At 41.3% G+C, this 21490-nt stretch overlaps 1 protein-coding gene across 3 annotated transcripts in view; it reads right to left on the bottom strand.

The window, feature by feature from the left end:
• LOC124547136 (beta-glucuronidase-like) overlaps nt 1-21490 on the bottom strand; it is a 216956-nt gene that overhangs the window by 108634 nt on the left and 86832 nt on the right. The window contains exon 1 of one of the 3 annotated variants that reach the window (XM_047125087.1): nt 14512-14663. The exons of the other annotated variants lie outside the window; for them this stretch is intronic. Within the exon in view, the coding sequence (XP_046981043.1) occupies nt 14512-14550 (39 nt within the window). The 5' untranslated portion in view covers nt 14551-14663. Of the gene's footprint in view, nt 1-14511; nt 14664-21490 lie in introns of those variants that run through there. 3 annotated transcript variants of the gene reach the window in all.

The raw sequence follows: 21490 nt of genomic DNA on the forward strand, positions 1-21490 counted from the left end.
TCAATGTTGAGTGTTTATGGAAAAAGTTCAAGGCAATCGTAAAATGCGTTTTAGACAGGCACGTGCCGAGTAAAACTGTGAGGGACGGGAAAAACCCACCGTGGTTCAACAACATATTTAGGAAACTACTGCGAAAGCAAAGAGAGCTTCACTGCAAGTTTAAACGCAGCCAAAACCTTTGGGACAAACAGAAGCTAAACGATGTCAAAGTTAGCGTAAGGAGGGCTATGCGTGAAGCGTTCAGTGAATTCGAAAGTAAAATTCTATGTACCGACTTGACAGAAAAACCTAGGAAGTTCTGGTCTTACGTTAAATCAGTAAGTGAATCGAAACAGCATATCCAGACACTCTATGATGAAGATGCCATTGAAACAGAGGATGACACGCGTAAAGCTGAAATACTAAACAAATTTTTCCACAGCTGTTTCACAGAGGAAGGACGCACTGCAGTTCCTTCTCTAAATCCTCGTACAAACGAAAAATTGGCTGACATCGAAATAAGTGTCAAAGGAATAGAAAAGCAACTGAAATCACTCAACAGAGGAAAGTCCACTGGACCTGACGGGATACCAATTCGATTCTACACGCAGTACGCGAAAGAACTTGCCCCCCTTCTAACAGCCGTGTACCGCAAGTCTCTAGAGGAACGGAAGGTTCCAAACGATTGGAAAAGAGCACAGGTAGTATTCAAGAAGGGTCATCGAGCAGATGTGCAAAACTATAGACCTATATCTCTGACATCGATCTGTTGTAGAAATTTAGAACATGTTTTTTGCTCGCGTATCATGTAATTTCTGGAAACCCAGAATCTACTCTGTAGGAATCAACATGGATTCCGGAAACAGCGATCGTGTCGCCTGATAAACAAAGTAAGAGCCTACGGAATATCAGACCAGCTGTGTTGCTGGATTGAATAGTTTTTATCAAACAGAACACAGCATGCTGTTCTCAATGGAGAGACGTCTACAGACGTTAAAGTAACCTCTGGCGTGCGATAGGGGGGTGTTGTGGGACCATTGCTTTTCACAATACATATAAATGACCTAGTATACAGTGTCGGAAGTTCCATGCGGCTTTTCGCGGATGATGCTGTAGTATACAGAGAAGTTGCAGCTTTAGAAAATTGCAGCGAAATGCAGGAAGATCTGCAGCGGATAGGCACTTGGTGCAGGGAGTGGCAACTGACCCTTAACATAGACAAATGTAATGTATTGCGAATACATAGAAAGAAGGATCCTTTACTGTATGACGATATGATAGTGGAACAAACACTGGTAGCAGTTACTTCTGTAAAATATCTGGGAGTACGCGTACGGAACGATTTGAAGTGGAATGATCATATAAAATTAATTGTTGGTAAGGCGGGTGCCAGGTTGAGATTCATTGGGAGAGTCCTTAGAAAATGTAGTCCATCAACAAAGGAGGTGGCTTACAAAACACTCGTTCGACCTATACTTGAGGATTGCTCATCAGTGTGGGATCCGTACCAGGTCGGGTTGACAGAGGAGATAGAGAAGATCCAAAGAAGAGCGGCGAGTTTCATCACAGGGTTATTTGGTAAGCGTGATAGCGTTACGAAGATGTTTAGCAAAATCAAGTGGCAGACTATGCAAGAGAGAAGCTCTGCATCGCGGTGTAGCTTGCTGTCCAGGTTTCGAGAGGGTGCATTTCTGGATGAGGTATCGAAAATATTGCTTCCCCCTACTTATACCTCCCGAGGAGATCACGAATGTAAAATTAGAGAGATTCGAGCGCGCACGGAGGCTTTCTGGCATTCGTTCTTCCCGCGAACCATACGCGACTGGAACAGGAATGGGAGGTAATGACAGTGGCACGTGAAGTGCCCTCCGCCACACACCGTTGGGTGGCTTGCGGAGTATAAATGTAGATGTAGATGTAGATGTATCACCCCCACCCCAATATGGAGCTGGTGGTTCCTACCCCTACCGAATTTCTTTCCAGATAATAAGTAATGTGTGTATCAAGTTTGGTTGGAATCGATTCAGGAGTTTAAGAGGAGTCTTTTACCCATGGCTTTGTCTGCATACGCACATGTCACCATGCATTTCACATGTATTTAATATAATTCACACAAATTCGTACACGTATTTCACGTATCTCTAGCGAATTTCGCCGCAAAGGTTCATTTTCATGCAGCTCAATGTTTATAACGTCGTATCTCCAGAACTATATTTCATAGTAATGCAGTAATAAATTAGAACGCCATGATTCATGTGACACTTTCACTGCATGAACAGCGAAAATCTGGTAAGGGATAACCTTCCTTTCTTTCGTCATTTTGCACGGGTTGTCAGCGAGAACAATTTTCGTAAAAGCTTGAAATTATGTGTAATGTTTGTTGCAAGTCACTAAGTACTCTCATTCTCAAATACTGGCTGAATTAATTATGGATATTCGCGCGTCCTGGGCTGCATTGCTTTTTCATATCAAATGGTTCAAATGGCTCTAAGCACTATGGGACTTCAACATTTCGGGGCCCTGTCAGCGTCTGTATAAATATTAATTTAAATATTAATAGCCAACAGCCTCAGTTGCAATGTTTACCTATGTAAACATCTGAGGTCATCAGTCCCCTAGGCTTAGAACTACTTAAACCTAACTAACCTAAGGACATCAGACACATACATACCCGTGACAGCATTCGAACCTGCGACCGTAGCAGCAGCGCGGTTCCGGACTGAAGCGCCTAGAACCGGTCTGTCACAGCGGCCGCCTGCTTTTTCAGCCCCCACCCCTCTGATAGGTAGGTGTTCTTACCCCACAGCGATTCTTTCCAGACAGTAAGTGATATTTGTAGAACGTTTGGTTGAAATTGGTCCAATAGTTTAGGAAGAGCCGTGGAATACAGTACATCCATACATCTTTTTTGTAATATGTGTGGGTTTGGATTACAGTGCCTCAGCTGGACACGTTGAAAGGTGGCTACACTGAGCCACTGCGCCAGAGATTGCGCCAAAGAGTATTATTCTGCCGCCTCCACAGTGCTTGTCGAGAGCTCGTAGTAGTCAGTGCCTGTCGAGGACTCGGTGTAGTCTGTGCTGAGATGTGGTAGCAGAGAGTGTTTGTTGAGATGTGATAGTAGAGAGTCGGCGTGAGATATAATGTAAGGATTAGAGTGATTTTCATCAATATAAATGAGGTAATAAACTCCGTTTCTTTTTATTTCAGTGTCCTAAATAATGCGTCATTACAGGTTCAGTCAACAAAGCATCTGGCGTGTGTTCTTGTATTAGAGTTTAATTCTGCTTTCTTGCGCAATTATAGCATTTCTAATTTTCTTTTATCACGTCAGTGAAATTGGTATTTAAAAATTCTTGTCTTGTTGAAGAAGAACCGTGCCAGATGTGCGTTGAGTCATACTTCCACATACAGAACAGTTATACTTGTGCTTTGGTTTAGTAGGTTTTATAGTTGCTGGGGACTTAATTAATTAACTGTGTTTACGAAAATTTTCTTTCATTGTTTGTTGTTATTCAATGCAGTCAGATTGCGTAATAATACTAGTCAGGGCCAACCGATTCCGAGACACAGCGTAATCGGACATACAGCTACTAAAAACTAAAAGTATTTTCAATCATATTTAATTAAGCCCCCATGCACGTGGCGACCGCTGCTTCGGATCGTCCCTTGGAATCTTCTGATTGTAAAAATAGTAGACCGTAGTATTGTTGTAGTAATTTGAGTTTAGTAATTGTAGTCTATTTTGCATGTGTAGATTTGGTAATTGTCATTCTTCTAATGGTATTTTTTCTCAGAATTTGATTTGTTGTCTTGTATACGCGTTTGACAATCTAGTGCAATTATGTCAATTGTTTGTTAATCGTGTTTGAGGGAAACTTTTCATGTAAATGGTATTGTTGGAGATAAAGAGTCATTGTGTGTAATTTTCGTACAGTGACGAATCTTTTTATGTTTTGTAAATGATTACGCGATCGATGAAAAAGGCAAAAATGATGAATAGTGAGAATGACGAAATTGTTGACATGGCGAACTCGCCAACACAGGACAACAGTATGATGAATAATGAAGTGGAAAACAATGTAATAAGTAGGGAAAATAGTCCGGAAACAGTTCAAAATTTTTCTCAATCAGAAAATTCACAGATTACGTGGTTAACAACAGAAGAAACGGAGCAGTTGATGAGTGCAATATTAAATTTGGGATCACGGTTAGAAACCAAGTTGGAAGCAATGACAACACGGTTAAGCTCAAAAATAGGAACAATGGAAACTCGGCTAAGATCTGAATTTAAAACAGCAATAGGAACAGTTAAAACCGAGATGAAAGCAGTGGGATCACAGTTACGATCTGAATTAGAAACTGATATGGGAACAATGGAAACACAGTTAGGCTCACGAACAGGGACATGTTTCAAATACACGAAAGACGAATCAAATAAAGAAATTAGAGAAGAAGTACAACCGATTTTGAAGGCTCACAATAATAGCTTAATTTCAACAGAAATTAGACAAGAGGAACAGGGCAGGGAACAGGAAGAAAAAGATCGCGTGATAGTACAGAAATTTTCAGAGTTAAATTTACAACGTGCAAACGATAAGGAAGAAATAATTGAAAGAACCGAGGAATCCGTACCAAATGACAGAATAAATAACTTAACGCAACAGTGTGAACAGTTAACTACTAATTGTGACAACACCGAAACCCGAGTCGCGACATTTACAGAAGACCTAAATAAACAGAAAGAACAATTAAGTGACTCATCGGAAAGAGTTGAGGAGATCTCAGATGAATTGACAAGTGTTAGTTTAGCAGAAGGGTGTGAAGAAAGTAATTTGTTTCATTTACGGGATGCAACAAGAGAGCGCCAGGCGCGTGAATTTAACAATAATCGTCATTGGGACAGGGACAGGCGCGGCAGGTCTTTGTCGCCACGAGGCGAAAACTTTGACTATAAACACTTTTTGACTGTTCGGAAATTTAAGATCTTCCGCAATTCTAAGAATGAGATACATCCATGTTCATGGTTAGATCAATTTACGTACGCACTTCCGCCAGATGTGCTACAAAGTCACAAACTAGAAATTATGTGCGGCTATTAAAGTCCTCAGGGGATTCACTACTCTAAGTGAATATGTGCCGTAGCGAGCATAGGGCTCCGAGCTGTAGTGGTGCTATTTCCCTTTTAGTTTTCTGTACCGCTGCCTACTCTTTTACTATTCTTTGCATCTGTCAAACCAACTCTTCGACTATCAATCTATCTAGAGAGTAAGTAAACAATAACCCGATATGACTAATTGTACCCAAAAGTGACTTCGAAAATTACCGTTTGGACTTACTGTACCTTCAGCAGCATTCATTCCTAGTTTAAACGAAATTTTACCTGTTTATCTTCGTGACAACATTATTTCATATGATGACAACATTCTTATTGCTAAACATTCTTGGAGTGAACACAACAAAATTTTGAATTCATTATTAAGTATCTTTGCAAGCGTTGGCATTACTGTGAACTTAGAAAAATCTGAATTTGGTCGTTCTCAGGTGAAATTTCTCGGTCTCATTATTTCTACAGAAGGTATTCTTCCTGATCCAGAGAAATTAGACGCTATTCGTAATTATGCTGTTCCTACTACAAAACGTGATGTTCGTAGTTTCCTTGGTGTCTGTAATTTTCTTCGACGCTTTGTTAGATTGGACGATTTGGCCACACCTCGTTTCTGCGATCAATCTGGAAAGTTCTTTTTAAACGAAAATCGGTCGACAACTCTGTTTGGTTAGTTTGTATTCCTGATGAGTGGGTTAATAAGCTGATTTGGTATACGCATTTCAGTTATGCACACTTTGGTCCCAGAAAATGCTTTCATAAATTACGAGATAATTGCTACTTCAGTAATATGGAAAAACGTATTCGATCTGTTCTGGCCAAATGCAAATTATGTCAAAAGGCTAAGCCGCCAACAGTTTCTCACAGAGCACCGTTGTTTCCTATCATTCCAGCGAAATTAAAGGAGATGGCTGCAGTCGATTTGTTCGGTCCAGTGGTTCGTTCTACTAATGGTTTTGCGTACATTTTCGTAGCAGTGGAGTTGACGTCAAAATATGTGTGTTTTTCACCTTTACGCAAAGCAACAGCTCGTTCAGTATCTAACGCTTTCATCAAACATTTTCTTAAAGAAGTTGGTCATGTTGATAAGGTTATATCAGATAATGGATCACAGTTTCGTTCTAAAATTTGGCTTCGTACTCTACAGCGTCGTAAAATTAAACCACTTTTCATTTCACTTTTTCACCCTCAATCTAACGCTTCAGAGAGATGGATGAAGGAAATCAATAAATTGTGTCGTCTTTATTGTCATCAGAATCACAGAACTTGGGATCAGTATCTTCATATTTTTAAAACATTCTGAATGAACTCCCTAATGACTCAACTTCTTTACCGCCTATACTGATATTAAAAAACAAAGCACCGACAAATCGCATTTCTGAAATCGTTCTTTTTCCGCCTACACGGAAACTACGGCATTCTGAAGTTGTGAACATGGCTCTGCAAAATATTGCATCTGCGGCTGCTAGAAGAGAGAAATCAGCTAAGCGTCCTGGTCGTTCAAAAATCTTGTCAGTTGGCCAAAAGGTGTTAATTAGGTCTCATCGTTTGTCGCACAAAGGAAAAGGCTTGTGTCGCAAATTTTTTCTGCTTTATAACGGTCCATATAGAATTCGCAAAATTATACATGATAACACTGTTGAAGTAGAAACTCTTAAATCACGACGCTCTAAGGGAATACATCATATATCAAACGTTAAAATTTTTGTGGAATGACATACTTTAGAGAAACCAACAGCTACATGTAAACATGCAGAGAATACAAGGATACCGCGCTGTGTTTTGGCGGCGGCACATGCTCAAAGCAACAGTCAAGTCTGCGCGCCGCACAAGGCAGTCGTTGACCGCAAACAATTGCTTCCTACGTCACGCGCCTACAGCTGATCGAGCGCTCAGTGCGAATGCACTGACAGCCGTAAACAAATACACAGTTTAATTTCTCCGATTAAATTCAGTATAAAGCTATAGTGACTTGTTGAATTATGTTATTAACATTCAGTATTTTTCAGGATACGGTTCTATAAAATATTTAAGAACTTCAGGTAAATTGTGTGTGTCTCCGACGTTAAGAGGACTTGCTATCGAGAAAATTTCAGAAAGAATGTAATTTCCAAGAAGAAACTAATAAACTAAAAAGGTAACTATTAATTGAGTTTATTTTTTCAGGTAACATATTTCCACTTAGGTACGTACTTTAGACGTAATTTGCTGCTCGCGATTACGTGATTCATACTTTGTGCTAAATTTCATGTTCTATGAATTTACGTGTGAAGCGACGTGCTTGCGTACATTTTCTGATTTTTGTCAATGTTTTATTAATGAACAGGATTGTTATTTGTATATATTATGCATCGCTTGGCTGCTATGCTTTTTCACTGATGTCATATTTTTTTAATTATGTGCCTGCTGTGCTTATTTATTTAAATTATAATTGTAACCTGATTAATTGTGCTGACTGTGATTATGTATGTAAGTTATACTTTGCGATTTATCTGCTTGCGCCTTCATGTTTACTTATTAAGATGACATATGAACATTTATTTGCTTATGCTGATATGATGCTAATGACCTGTTAATTATGTTAGATAACATATGTTTGCTGCTATGCGTATGGATTGCATATTTATACATTTCTGTTTGTTGTCACAACTACTCTTTAATTTGGTATATAGCAATGCTGATGTACAGTGTACGAACATAGAGTTTAGGTTACAGTATGGTGTTAATTATAGATTGTTCGCTTGGCAGAGCCTCGTTGTAAGAATTGTGCTGCATCCACTTGTTGACATTCTGTTCTCTACTGGTATATTTACTCGCTATTGCGTGTTTTGCTTACGCTCAGTGCCTTATATTTTTAAGAAAAGAAAATGAACTGCTATAATTCGACATAAACGACATTAGTACAAGAAACTTCATAGAAGTCACATGAGCTGGAGGTTTTATGGAAGCTGTATAAATTTATGCTAATAGGAAGGAAGCTAACGACATGACATACCGAAACTAGGTTTAGACCATTGACTGTCATTACACTGCATTTTTCGTGAGCAATTGAAATAGGAAGTGACACTAGACACAAGAAATACTCCACATGTTTGCTTCTGCCATAATTCTTGAAGTGGTGTACACACTGTGAAATATTATGATCATTTACACTCCGTAATCGTACTTAATTACTGAGAGTTATTCGAACTAAGTCTGTTAGAGGTCATGTATGCATTTCTTTTGTTTATAATTCATAATGAGTAGAAGATTTGGGTCAGATGGATTACACAGAGGTTGTGTGTTGGCAATGTGTCTTCGGATTGTATGGGATGATGAACTGAAGTTTGCACTAGGATTTTATCTGTACTTGTTCGAGGAGACTGACTAGAGGAAAGAGTTGTTATGGAAGTGAAATGATATTGGCAATAAGGTTTATATGTATCGACGTATTGAAGAGGTATTATTGAGGTATTATTGAGATTATATGAAGTTGATGATTATTGGAGTTTTTGTGGACAAGAGGTAAGGTAAATGAGATTGATGATAAGGTTTATATGTATCGACGTAAGAGGTATTATTGAAGTATTGAGACTATGTGATGCTGATGATTATTGGAGTTTTGGTGTATAAGAAGTAAAGTAAGTGAGGAGCATATTTTTTTTGTTGGTTTATATGGAACAAGGAGGATGAAGATAGCAGACTAGAACACTAAAGTGGAAAGAAGATTGCCTACACACACACTTTGTTAAATCAATAAGCAGTAAATATTTTTTTTTTTTTTTGTAGAGAGGAAGTAATTGCATATCTTGGCTCATTGACAGTTGTTCAGCAACAGTACATTTGATCTGGTTTGGCAAACATTGGTCTTGACATGATGACTATGACGTTGACTTAACTATCATTGACTGTTATACATTGCTGCCACTACTACTTGATACACAAGATGAACATCAAATTTTGACAGAATTGCATTTACACAGTTAACACTATTCAATTACACAGTAGTACTTAATGTGGATGAGAGATGAGTGAGTGTGTTTTGTGTGTTTTCCTTTCCTAATCCTACCCACCTATCTCCTAAGTATTATTTTATTTGTTTGTTGTGGCTTGCACTGACACCCATAAATTTTATAGGTTTACTGATATTTGAGTATTTGTAATAGTTAATATGACAATTATCTGATATCATTTGTGTGTTTATTAGAATTTATATGTCTAGTGTGTAAAAGCATTTGTATGTGTATTCAAACTATTGTTCATGCCTGAACTGTCTGATTAGTGATGGTGAATATTATGAACTGTTACCTGCACCTCTTCAACATAATGGTGCCACTAGGACATGTTTAATTTCTGCTGATGAACTGTGTGATCAGTGATAGTGAATATTATGAACTGTTACCTGCACCTCTTCAACATAATGGTGCCACTAGGACATGTTTAATTTCTGCTGATGAACAGTGTGATCAGTGATAGTGAATATTATGGACTGCTCTCTGGACCTGCTCATCATTGCTAGGTGCAACTGATGGACTGCTTTTATTGAAATAATGTCACTTGTTGGTGTCTGCACCTACTCAGCATTGCTGGGTGCCACTAATGGAACTGCTTCTACTGAAATGAAGTCACTTGATGGTGTCTGCACCTGCTCAACATTACTGGGTGCACAGATGGAGCTACTTCTATGGAAATGATGTCACTTGTCGGTGTCTGCACCTACTCAGCATTGCTGGGTGCCACTAATGGAACTGCTTCTACTGAAATGAAGTCACTTGTTGCTGTCTGCACCTACTTATATTGCTGGGTGCCACTGTTAGAACTGTTTCTACTGAAATGATGTTACTTCTTGCTGTCTGCACCTACTCAACATTGCTGGGTGCCACTGTTAGAACTGTTTCTACTGAAATGATGTTACTTCTTGCTGTCTGGACCTACTCAACATTGCTGGGTGCCACTGATGAACTGCTTCTACTGAAATAATGTCACTTGTTGCTGTCTGCACCTACTCAACATTGCTGGGTGCCACTAATGGAACTGCTTCTACTGAAATGAAGTCACTTGTTGGTGTCTGCACCTGCTCAACATTACTGGGTGCACAGATGAAGCTACTTCTATGGAAATGAAGTCACTTGTTGGTGTCTGCACCTGCTCAACATTACTGGGTGCACAGATGAAGCTACTTCTATGGAAATGATATGACTTGCCGGTGTCTGCACCTACTCAACATTGCTGGATGCCACTGTTAGAACTGTTCCTACTGAAATGAAGTCACTTGTTGCTGTCTGCACCTACTCAACATTGCTGGGTGCCACTGATGGATTGCTTCTACTGAACTAATGTGACTTGTTGCTGGGTGTACCTGCTAAACTTTACTGGGTGCCACTGATGGACTGCTTCTACTGAAAAGATGTCACCTGTTGGTGTCTTTTTTTGTATAAACTAATCATTGAAAGCATTTTATGTGAACATTTGCATAAACTGCTTTTTGTGTATTGTGTGAACTCTTATGTAAAGTCACATGTATGAAAAGAAGTTGTATTGCTTACTGTATTTCATATATTAGGTTATTGAAAGGTCAGTGCAAAGCCAAAATTTTAACTAATTATGTGATATTTAGGTATTAATATTATCTTTTATTTTTGTCTGTATTTTTCTGGACGAATTTGGTGGTATTTTCACCACCAATGCTGGCAAAAATACCATCAAATTCTGGCCTGTGGAGGAGGGGCATATGAAAGGTGGCTACACTGAGCCACTGCGCCAGAGATTGCGCCAAAGAGTATTATTCTGCCGCCTCCATAGTGCTTGTCGAGAGCTCGTAGAAGTCAGTGCTTGTCGAGAGCTCCTAGTAGTCAGTGCCTGTCGAGGACTCGGGGTAGTCTGTGCTGAGATGTGGTAGCAGAGAGTGTTTATTGAGATGTGCTATTAGGCAGTGCTTGCTGAGATGTGATATTGGAGAGTTCTGGTTGAGATGTGATAGTAGAGAGTCGGTGTGAGATATAATGTAAGGATTAGAGTGATTTTCATCAATATAAATGAGGTAATAAACTCCGTTTCTTTTTATTTCAGTGTCCTAAATAATGCGTCATTACAGGTTCAGTCAACAAAGCATCTGGCGTGTGTTCTTGTATTAGAGTTTAACTCTGCTTTCTTGCGCAATTATAGTATTTCTAATTTTCTTTTATCACGTCAGTAAAATTGGTATTTAAAAATTCTTGTCTTGTTGAAGAAGAACCGTGCCAGATGTGCGTTGAGTCATACTTCCACATACAGAACAGTTATACTTGTGCTTTGGTTTAGTAGGTTTTATAGTTGCTGGGGACTTAATTAATTAACTGTGTTTACGAAAATTTTCTTTCATTGTTTGTTGTTATTCTATGCAGTCAGATTGCGTAATAATACTAGTCAGGGCCAACCGATTACGAGACACAGCGTAATCGGACATACAGCTACTAAAAACTAAAAGTATTTTCAATCATATTTAATTAAGCCCCCATGCAACGTATAGGATAAGAAACTAGTGCCTTGATCACTGAGCTGAGATATTTGGCCGGCCGGAGCGGCCGTGCGGTTCTAGGCGCTACAGTCTGGAACCGAGCGACCGCTACGGTCGTAGGTTCGAATCCTGCTTCGGGCATGGATGTGTGTGATGTCATTAGGTTAGTTAGGTTTAAGTAGTTCTAAGTTCTAGGCGACTGATGACCTCCGAAGTTAAGTCACATAGTGCTCAGAGCCATTTGAACCAAGCCATTTGAGATATTGGATGGTCTGATTGTAACAATACGACTCAAGATAGATGTAACGGAACTTGAATAGAGTATTTGCCTCTATTGGTTACGGTAGAGAGATCGTCCTTTCGGTCCTGTCTGTATATTTATATATGATATTGCATGAATAAAGGCTGGGCGAGGGTAAAGTTATCGTTAAAAACGCACGCCGCGCGATTTGTTACGATTTGGTCAGTCGTAATAATAACAATAACATGTTTTTGAATAGAATTAAAATATAACGGCGATACCTGTTTAGTGTTATTGGAAATAATATGTAGTAAATTAGTGAGTAAGGTAGCCGATCCTATAAAAAGAGGTAAAATTGGGCATATTGAGGTGTTTTGCTGTATATCGACGAAGGCGATGATACGGCGTTATTTTTTCGTCTACTCTTAGAAATAAGCAAGTGAAGAAGTGTTAATTGTGCTTTGAGAAAAAATATAGGGGCGAGTTTTAAATAACTACGGTTTACGATCAGAGTAACGAAAGGACATTTAGTTCCACGAAATTGCGGATGGCGAAGTGTGGTCATTAAATTGAGTACACCTACAGTGCGGTCAATTCCGGGATAAATCTATACGCATCCCACGAGGGACGCGGAGTTGAGACATTTTTTTTAATTATATCGCGGAGAGCTGGCTCCAATTTATGAAAAGGAGAAAAACGTTAAGTTTTACGCGAACCCTTAATAATAACGAACCGGAGAGAAAAGTGTGTAATTCTCTTACGCCTAACTAATATTCGTGGAAGGCGGTGGCTAAACTAGAAGAGTCAATTACAAAATACTGTATCATTATCATTGACTGTTGGTGTCGAGCAACCAAAACTGTTCTTCAAAGGGTTTCGATAGAACTTGAGAGTTAGGGTTCAGGCACTCGCACATACTCCACATCAGAGTGTGAATGAGTGGAGCATGCGAAATAAAACTGTGAACAAAGTTACGTTAAATAAAACAGAAGAAACAAGACAGTCTGGTCGCATCTGTTATTATTCAATAAACTGTAACGTTTCTTATCGTTGTACGAAGCCTTCATAGACGATCTTTATGACAATTTGCTTCGAAGGGATCTCGTTACGAGTTAAGTTTTGGGGACCTGGTCAAGAGGGGGTAGTTCGTAGATCTTAGAAGCCGACCTCGGGGAAGTTCAGTTTGGATTCCGCAGAAACGTTGGAACACGTGAGGCTGACCCTACGACTTATCTTAGAAGGTAGATTAAGGAAAGGCAAACCTACGTTTCTAGCATTTGTAGACTTAGAGAAAGCTTTTGACAATGTTGACTGGAATACTCTTTCAAATTCTGAAGGTGGCAGGGGTAAAATACAGGGAGCGAAAGGCTATTTACAATTTGTATAGAAACCAAATGGTAGTTATAAGAGATGAGGGGCATGAAAGGGAAGCAGTGGTTTGGAAGGGAGTGAGACAGGGTTGTAGCCTCTCCCCGATGTTATTCAATCTGTATATTGAGCAAGCAGCAAAGGAAACAAAAGAAAAATTCGGAGTAGGTATTAAAATCCATGGAGGAGAAATAAAAACTTTGAGGTTCGCCGATGACATTGTAATTCTGTCAGAGACAGCAAAGGACTTGGAAGAGCAGTTGAACGGAATGGATAGTGTCTTGAAAGGAGGATATAAGATGAACATCAACAAAAGCAAAACGATGATAATGGAATGTAGTCGAATTAAGTCGGGTGATGCTGAGGGTATTAGTTTAGGAAATGAGACACTTAAAGTAGTAATGGAGTTTTGCTATTTGGGGAGCAAAATAACAGATGGTGGTCGAAGTAGAGGGGATATAAAGTGTAGACTGTCAATGGGAAGGAAAGCGTTTCTGAAGAAGAGAAATTTGTTAACATCGAGTATAGATTTAAGTGTCAGGAAGTCGTTTATGAAAGTATTTGTATGGAGCGTAGCCATGTATGGAAGTGAAACATGAACGATAAATAGCTTGGACAGGAAGAGAATAGAAGCTTTCGAAATGTGGTGCTACAGAAGAATGCTGAAGATTAGATGGGTAGATCACATAACTAATGAGGAGGTATTGAACAGAATTGGGGAGAAGAGACATTTGTGGCACAACTTGACTAGAAGAAGGGATCGATTGGTAGGACATATTCTGAGGCATCAAGGGATCACCAATTTAGTATTGGAGGGCAGCGTGGAGGGTAAAAATCGTAGAGGGAGACCAAGAGATGAATACACTACGCAGATTCAGAAGGATGTAGGCTCCAGTACATACTGGGAGATGAAGAAGCTTGCACAGGATAGAGTAGCGTGGAGAGCTGCATCAAACCAGTCTCAGGACTGAAGACCACAACAACAACTACTGCAGCTATTCTGGAATCAGGTGCTACCGGGTCCGTTGTGTGTTGTCAATGACTTAAGGTTACCATATCTCATGCTCTAAGATCGACGAGTCTTTCCACTTGGTATAACGGTGCCTCACGGCAACAACGACAACGCCGACGACGAAGGAAGATACGGTAGATGATGTCTTGATAGAGGAGATATGACTAATGACCGGTGAATTCAGACGAGACATGAAGTTATCCGGCGTCTAATACTTTGTATGCCGCTTCTGCACATTATGTTGATAGTTGTAACAGTATCGGGTCATGGCGCAGCGTGCGTGCCGCAGACGACAGCGAACGCGCTTCTCAGCAGGAGTCGATACGTACCCTGACCGCCGACACTGCAGCCACCACCCACGCGGGCATCTTCCTCTTTGCCCTCCTTCGTAGCAGCCTCTCTCGCAGCGCACTGGCCGCAGACGGAGTGCAACTGACACAAACAACCGGCGACTACACCTCATTGGTCTATTCGAAGCGTCGCAGGCGCGCGTTTCGTTAGCGAGCCTTTAACAGACTCCCGGGCGTCACGTGACACGCGCCGACGCTGAGTCAAGCCCCCACGCATAGCTGTGAGCAGGCCAGCTGTTAGGTCATCGCAGGCCGGACTGCAAGGTACACCGCGACTGCGGCACGTGCGCCGAGACGCGCCGCACTTACGCAGTGAATAGACTTGAAAGCGGAGGAACGCCGTAAGCGATAAGGATCCTTACGAACTGTCCCGTAAGAATCCATGTGCTAAACCGTTTACGCGTACGTAAGAATTAATCACCAGGCCGATTCCAAGGAAGTGCCGCGAAATGCTGCTACTGAGTGGTTTAATTAAAGTACAGCTATTTATAGAGGCAGCGAAACTTTGTAGATAATGCGGAACCGATTTACGTTGGAACCAGCAAACTGGCGCTGTGAATGTCAGGAAGACGTACAGCAGTATCTCCTTGTGTAATGGGTAAGGAACAGAATGTGGGCAGGAATTGCCAAACAGGTAAGAAAGGCATAATGTTGATTTTTATTATTAAGCACCCCTTAAACACTTCATTCAACATGAGCACCAAGACGTCGATGATACGCTTACAGGACAGTTTTTCACCTGGTGGCCAAAATTGGAACTAATTTTCCAGTATAAGTCGGTTCCGCATTAACGCGATAGTATATCTACCAAGTTTCGCTGCAATACAGTAATTACATCCCAACTGGCCCTCCATGAGTAGCTGCACTTTAATTATAACAGCCCAGTACACTGTCTTTCTGCGATACATGCCAGTGTCAAGCAGAATTATTGATGTAAAATTTCCGAGCGGTCTGAGGCGCTGCAGTCATGCACTGTGCGGCTGGTGCCGGCGGAGGTTCGAGTCCTCCCTCGGGCATGGGTGTGTATGTTTGTCCTTAGGATAATTTAGGTTAAGTAGTGTGTAAACTTAGGGACTGATGACCTTAGCAGTTAAGTCCCATAAGACTTCACACACATTTGAACATTTTGGTGTAAAATTTGATTGAAGAGAATTTAAATGAGTATTTAATCGACCACAATTACACGCATTGGCAACCGTAGGCAGTCGATCAGAATTCTAGTGAGTAAGATCTTCATCTTCCGAATTTTGTTCCTTGCATTAGGCGACTTGCCCATCGGTTGGTGAATTGTATGAAGTCTTGTATATCTCACTCCATACCTTTCATTCCATAAAAATCCAGAACAGCGCGAACGGTCAGGCTTCTTAAGTTAGGTAGCCACCCCTGCATAACACGTACACAGCTCATATATCAAATTTGGAAATTTGTGGTAAGGACTATGGGACCAAACTGCTGAGGAAATCGGTCCCTAAGTTTACGCACTACTTAATCTAACCTAAACTAATTTACGATAAGGACAACACACACACCCATGCCCGAGGAAGGACTCGAACCCCCGACGGGGGAAGCCGCGCGAACCGTGACAAGACGCCCTAGACCGCACGGCTACCCCCCGCGGCTGTCACATATCAACCACACGTTTCAGAAAGCTAAGGGCAAACCAAGAGCACCCTTCCACATTGTCGGAAAAGTTTATTGATCAAATGCTTCTTGTGGAATTTACATCTACACGATTACTCTGCAATTCACAATTAAGTGCCTCCCAGAGAGTTCATCGACCCACCTTCAAGTTGCCTCTCTACCGTTCCACTCTGAACAGCGCGGGAGAAACTAACACTTAAATCTTTCTGCGCTACTCTGATTTCTCTTATTTTATTATGATAATCATTTCTCCCTATGTAGGTGGGCACCTACAAAACATTTTCACGCTCTAAGGAGAAAAGTATAGATTGAAATTTTATGAGAGGATCCTGAGGCAACGAAAAGCGCCTTTGTTTTAATGATAGCCACCCCACTTCACGTATCATATATGTGGCGCTCGCTCCCCTATTTCGCGATAGTACGAAACGAGCTGCCCTTCTTTGAACTTTTTCGATGTCGTCCGTCGATCCTATCTGATACAGGTCCTACGCCGCACAGTGACACTCCAGGAGAGGACGTAGAAGCGTAGGCTAGGCAGTCTCTGCAGTAGATCTGTTGCATATTCTCAGTGTTCTGCCATAAATTGTAGTCTTTGGTTTGCTTTACCGACAACATTATCTATGTAATGGTACTAATTTAAGTTATTCGTAGTGTTTGGTTGAATTTACAGCCTTCATATCTGTGTGATTTATCGTGTAACTGAAATTTAGCGGATTCCTTTTGCCACTCAAGTGCATGACTTCACACTTTCCATTGTTTAAAGTCGATTGCCACTCTTCATCCCACACATTTATCTTGTCTAGATCATTTTGCAATTTCTTCTTATCATCTGGTGGCTTTATGAGACAGTAAATGACAGCATCATCCGCAAATGATCTAAGAGTGCTACTCACATTGTCTCCTAAATCGTTCTTGTGCATCAGGAACAACGGAGGCATATAACACTTCCCTGAGGAACGCCAGATATTACATTTTACTCGATGTCTTTCCATCAGTTTTTACGAACTGTGTGACCCTTCTGCCAGGAAATCACGATTCCAGTCGCACCACTGAGACAATAGTCCATAGGTATGCAGTTTGATTAGAAATCGCTTTTGAGGTACGGTGTGAAAAGACTTCTGGAAACCTAAAAATATGGAATCAATTTGACATCCCCTGTCAACAACACTTACTGCATGGTGAGAAAAAGAGCTAGTTGTGTTTAACAAGAACGATACTTTCTGAATCCTTGTTGGCTGTTCGTGTCAGTAAATCGATTTCTTCGAGATAACTCTTAATGTTCGAACACAGTATATGTTTCAAAATCCTATCGCAAATCCATGTTAGCTACGTGGGGCTATAATGCAGCGAGTTACGCCTATTTCCTTTTTTTTTTTTGTATTAGCGTGACTTGTACAATTTTCCTTCAAAGAGCGATCGGTTATATATGATATACAATCAGGACCGGAAGCCTTGCCTTTATTAAGTGTGTATCTACTTCTAAGTTACTCATGTCGGCAGTTGTTCTTGGTTCGAATTCTGGAATATTTATTTTGTATTCTTTGGTGAAGGGATTTCGGAAAACCATATTTAGCAACTCTGCTTTAGCAACACTCTCATCAGTGACAATACTAACAACACCACTGTTATCGCGCGGTGATGTTATGGATGTGTCTTTGGAAGCAGGACCATATGACCAGATGGATTTTCTGCAGAATTTCGGGACAGAGTTTCGTTATGGGAAGTATTAAAAGCATTTCGCAGTGAACTTTGCGGTACATTTCGAGCTTCAGTAAAACTTTGCCAATCTCGTGGGTTTTGCGTCCTTTTAAATTTGACATACTTTTTTTCGTGGCTCGAACCACTGTAGTCACTAGTGGTGATGGCGGTGAGTTCCTATGGGACCAAACTGCTGAGGTCATCGGTCCCTAGGCTTACAAACTACTTACTCTAACTTAAACTAACTTACTCTAAGGACAACACACCCATCCATGCCCGAGGGAGGACTCGAACCTCCGACGGGGGGAGTCGCGCAAACCGTGGTAGGGCGCTCAAGACCGCGCGGCTACCCCGCGCAGCTGGTCACGAGTTGTTGGATATGCACATCATTTCAGAAGATAATATCTAGTGCTACCGATATGATCTGGGGATCAAACGATAGTCAGTGGCACGGTGTTCATTGTCTTCTCTGTCTCCCTCTGGTAGGATCACGCACTTGATGTCGAAAAAGGCGATCAACGTTATCTCGGATGTGTCACTCGCTTCTTTGGGGAGGGGGGGGGGGGAGGAGGGAAATGCTATGAACACTGTGCCACCGACTGTCGCTTGGTCTCCGGGTCGTACTGGTAGCAGCACGTCTTATCTCCTCTAATGACACGGATATACAACAACGCGTAGCCACGGTGTTTCGACCGGTTCCACAAGAAGCGTTTGCTGATAGTTCCCAAGAGATTTACAACCGGCGTCGGAAGTGCGTGTAGCTGATAGTGATTACTCTGAAGACCAGTAAAGATATTTTATTTGTAACTCTTGTTTTTTATTTTTTTTATTTTTCGAGACCATTCACCCAACTTTTCAGACACATCTTTACACTGAAGCGCCAGAGAAACTGGTATAGGTATGCCTGTTCAAATACAGAGATATGTAACGAGGCAGGATACGGCGCTGCGGTCGGCAACGCACATATAAGACAACAAGTGTCTGTTGTTAGATCGGTTACTGCCGCTACAATGACAGGTTATCAAGATTTAAGTGAGTCTGAACGTGGTGTTAGTCGACGCACACGCGATGGGACACAGCATCTCCGAGGTAGCGATGAAATAGGGATTTTCCCGCACGACCATTTCACGAGTGTACTGTGAATATCAGGAATCCGCCAAAACATCAAATCTCCGACATCGCTGCTGCTGGAAAAAGATCCTGCAACAACGGCACCAACGACGACTGAAGAGAATAAGTCAACGTGACAGAAGTGCAACCGTTCCGCAAACTGCTGCAGATATCAATGCTGGGCCATCAACAAGTGTCAGCGTACGAACCATTCAACGAAACATCATCGATATGGGCTTTCCGAGCCGAAGGCCCACTCGTATACCCTTGATGACAGAACGACACGAAGCTTTACGCCTCGCCTAGGCAGGTCAACACCGACACTGGACTATTGATGACTAGAAAAATGTTGTCTGGTCGGACGAGTCTCGTTTCAGATTGTATCGAGCGAATGGACGTGTACGGGTACAGAGACAACCTCATGACTCCATGGACCCTGCATGTCAGCAGGGGACTGTTTAAGCTGGTCGAGGCTCTGTAATGGTGTAGGGAATGTGTGGATTGAGTGATATGGGATGCCCAATACGTTTAGACACGACTCTGACAAGGGACACATGTGTACGCATTGTGTCTGATCACCTGCATCCAATCATGATCATTGTGCACTCCGACGGACATGGGCAATTCCAGCAGCATAATGCGCTTTCCCCCCCCCCCCCCCCCCTCAAGTCCACAATTTTCAGTGGGTCCAGGAACACTTTACTGAGTTTAAACACTTCCGCTGGCCACCATATTCCCCAGATCTGAACATTATTAAGCATATCTGGACTGCCTTACAACGTGCTTTTCAGAAGAGATCTCCACCCCCTCGTCTCTTACGGATTTATGGAGAGAGAATTTTGAAGTTTCTATTCTATTTATTAATTCCTCACCATGTGTTTGTGTAATATCCATAGATCTACAGAGCTGGATATGTTGCGTCTTTTTAAAACTGAGGATGAGACCATTCGCAGAAAATCAGTCAATGGTGCTTTTAAAAACAGTGTTTACCATTTCTTCTGTTGCTGTGTGTGTGATTAGACATATTACAGTACTAATACCATCTGCAAAAAGAAGTAATTCTAGTTGTAGTATCTTACACACAAGATCGTTAATATAATAGTGAACCTAAGTTCATACTCCATACGTGATTTCTCTCCAGTCAGAGTTATGTCCCCGCACTATGTTGGCTGATTTACTAAATACAGGATTCTGCATTGTTTTGGTTAGATATGACATTATTCATTGTTTGTCTATGCCATAAATCCCATAAAACTTCGATTTATCTTGGAGAATGCTGTGATTCACACAGTCAAATGCTTAAAGCATTCTGCAGGTCGCAGAAAATACCGGATACCGATATTTTATTATTTAATGCTTGTAAAATTCGGAGGGTGAACGTGGAAATGGCATTCTTAGTGGAGCAACACTTCTTGTAACATTTCTGGCCTTGCAGCCATCATATTCGACTACAAGAAGCTCTTTTTAGAGCTGTTGAGAAAACAGCAGTGGCAAGATGACGTAATGTGGTATGAGGTACTGATGACAGATGGCTTGTTCGGTACAGGTACTGTGAGAAAGACCGCCTAAATCGTGGTCCTTCTCGGCGATTGGCTGCAACGTTCGGAAGGTGAGCGCCAAAATGGTAATTTTCAATAATTGATATTTGAAAAATTAAACGGCGCATTTAACTGAATTTCAAATTAAAGCATCTCTCAATAGCGTACTATCATTCCGTTATGTCACAAGTATTAATAACCAGCAGAATAATAACAACTGCTAAACGAAAAGGCAGGTGAAGTTCCTCGCTGATCGGATCGCGCCTACCTTAGATGGCGGGCGAAGTGATTCGGCTGTAAGATCAGAGCTGGTTGGGAAACTTAAGAGTACAGACATGTTGTTAGCCACGGTCGGTATTAGCTGCCATCATCCTGCACAATGCGATGGTGCATTACGTACGTTAGTTCATAGAGCACATGTGGTATCTGATCCTGAAAGCCTGTCGAGTGAAATACAACATTTGAAGACAGTGTTCCGACAAAACGGTTATTCTGAGAGATTGATACGTAATGCATTCGGGGCCAGGCGAGTTCATTCTGTGGAGAAGAATAAAGATAAGAAGACATCCACCACTTTGGCCTTTTTACCTTATTTTGGTGCCACGTCGTCAAGAATCGGAAGAGTTCTCGGAAGATATGGAATTAAGTGTGTTTTTCAACCGTCTGCAAAACTGAGAAACGTGTTGGGTTCGGTTAAGTATGACCTTGGCCTGAAGAAATGTGGTGTTTACAAGATTCCTTGCCACTGTGGGGCAGCGTATATAGGCCAGACATGCCGCACAGTACAAGAACGCTGCGATGAACGTCAGCGTCATACACTCCTTCGTCAACCGGAAAAGGCGGCAATTGCGGAACACTGTCTGAATACAGGACATCGGATGATTTATGAAAAGACGGAAGTTTTATCCCCGGTATCATCTTTCTCGGATTGGGTCATTATGGAAGCAATACATATCCGTACAGCCGATAAT

This window comes from Schistocerca americana, chromosome 1 (assembly GCF_021461395.2).
Source record: "Schistocerca americana isolate TAMUIC-IGC-003095 chromosome 1, iqSchAmer2.1, whole genome shotgun sequence".
Classification (NCBI taxonomy): domain Eukaryota; kingdom Metazoa; phylum Arthropoda; class Insecta; order Orthoptera; family Acrididae; genus Schistocerca; species Schistocerca americana.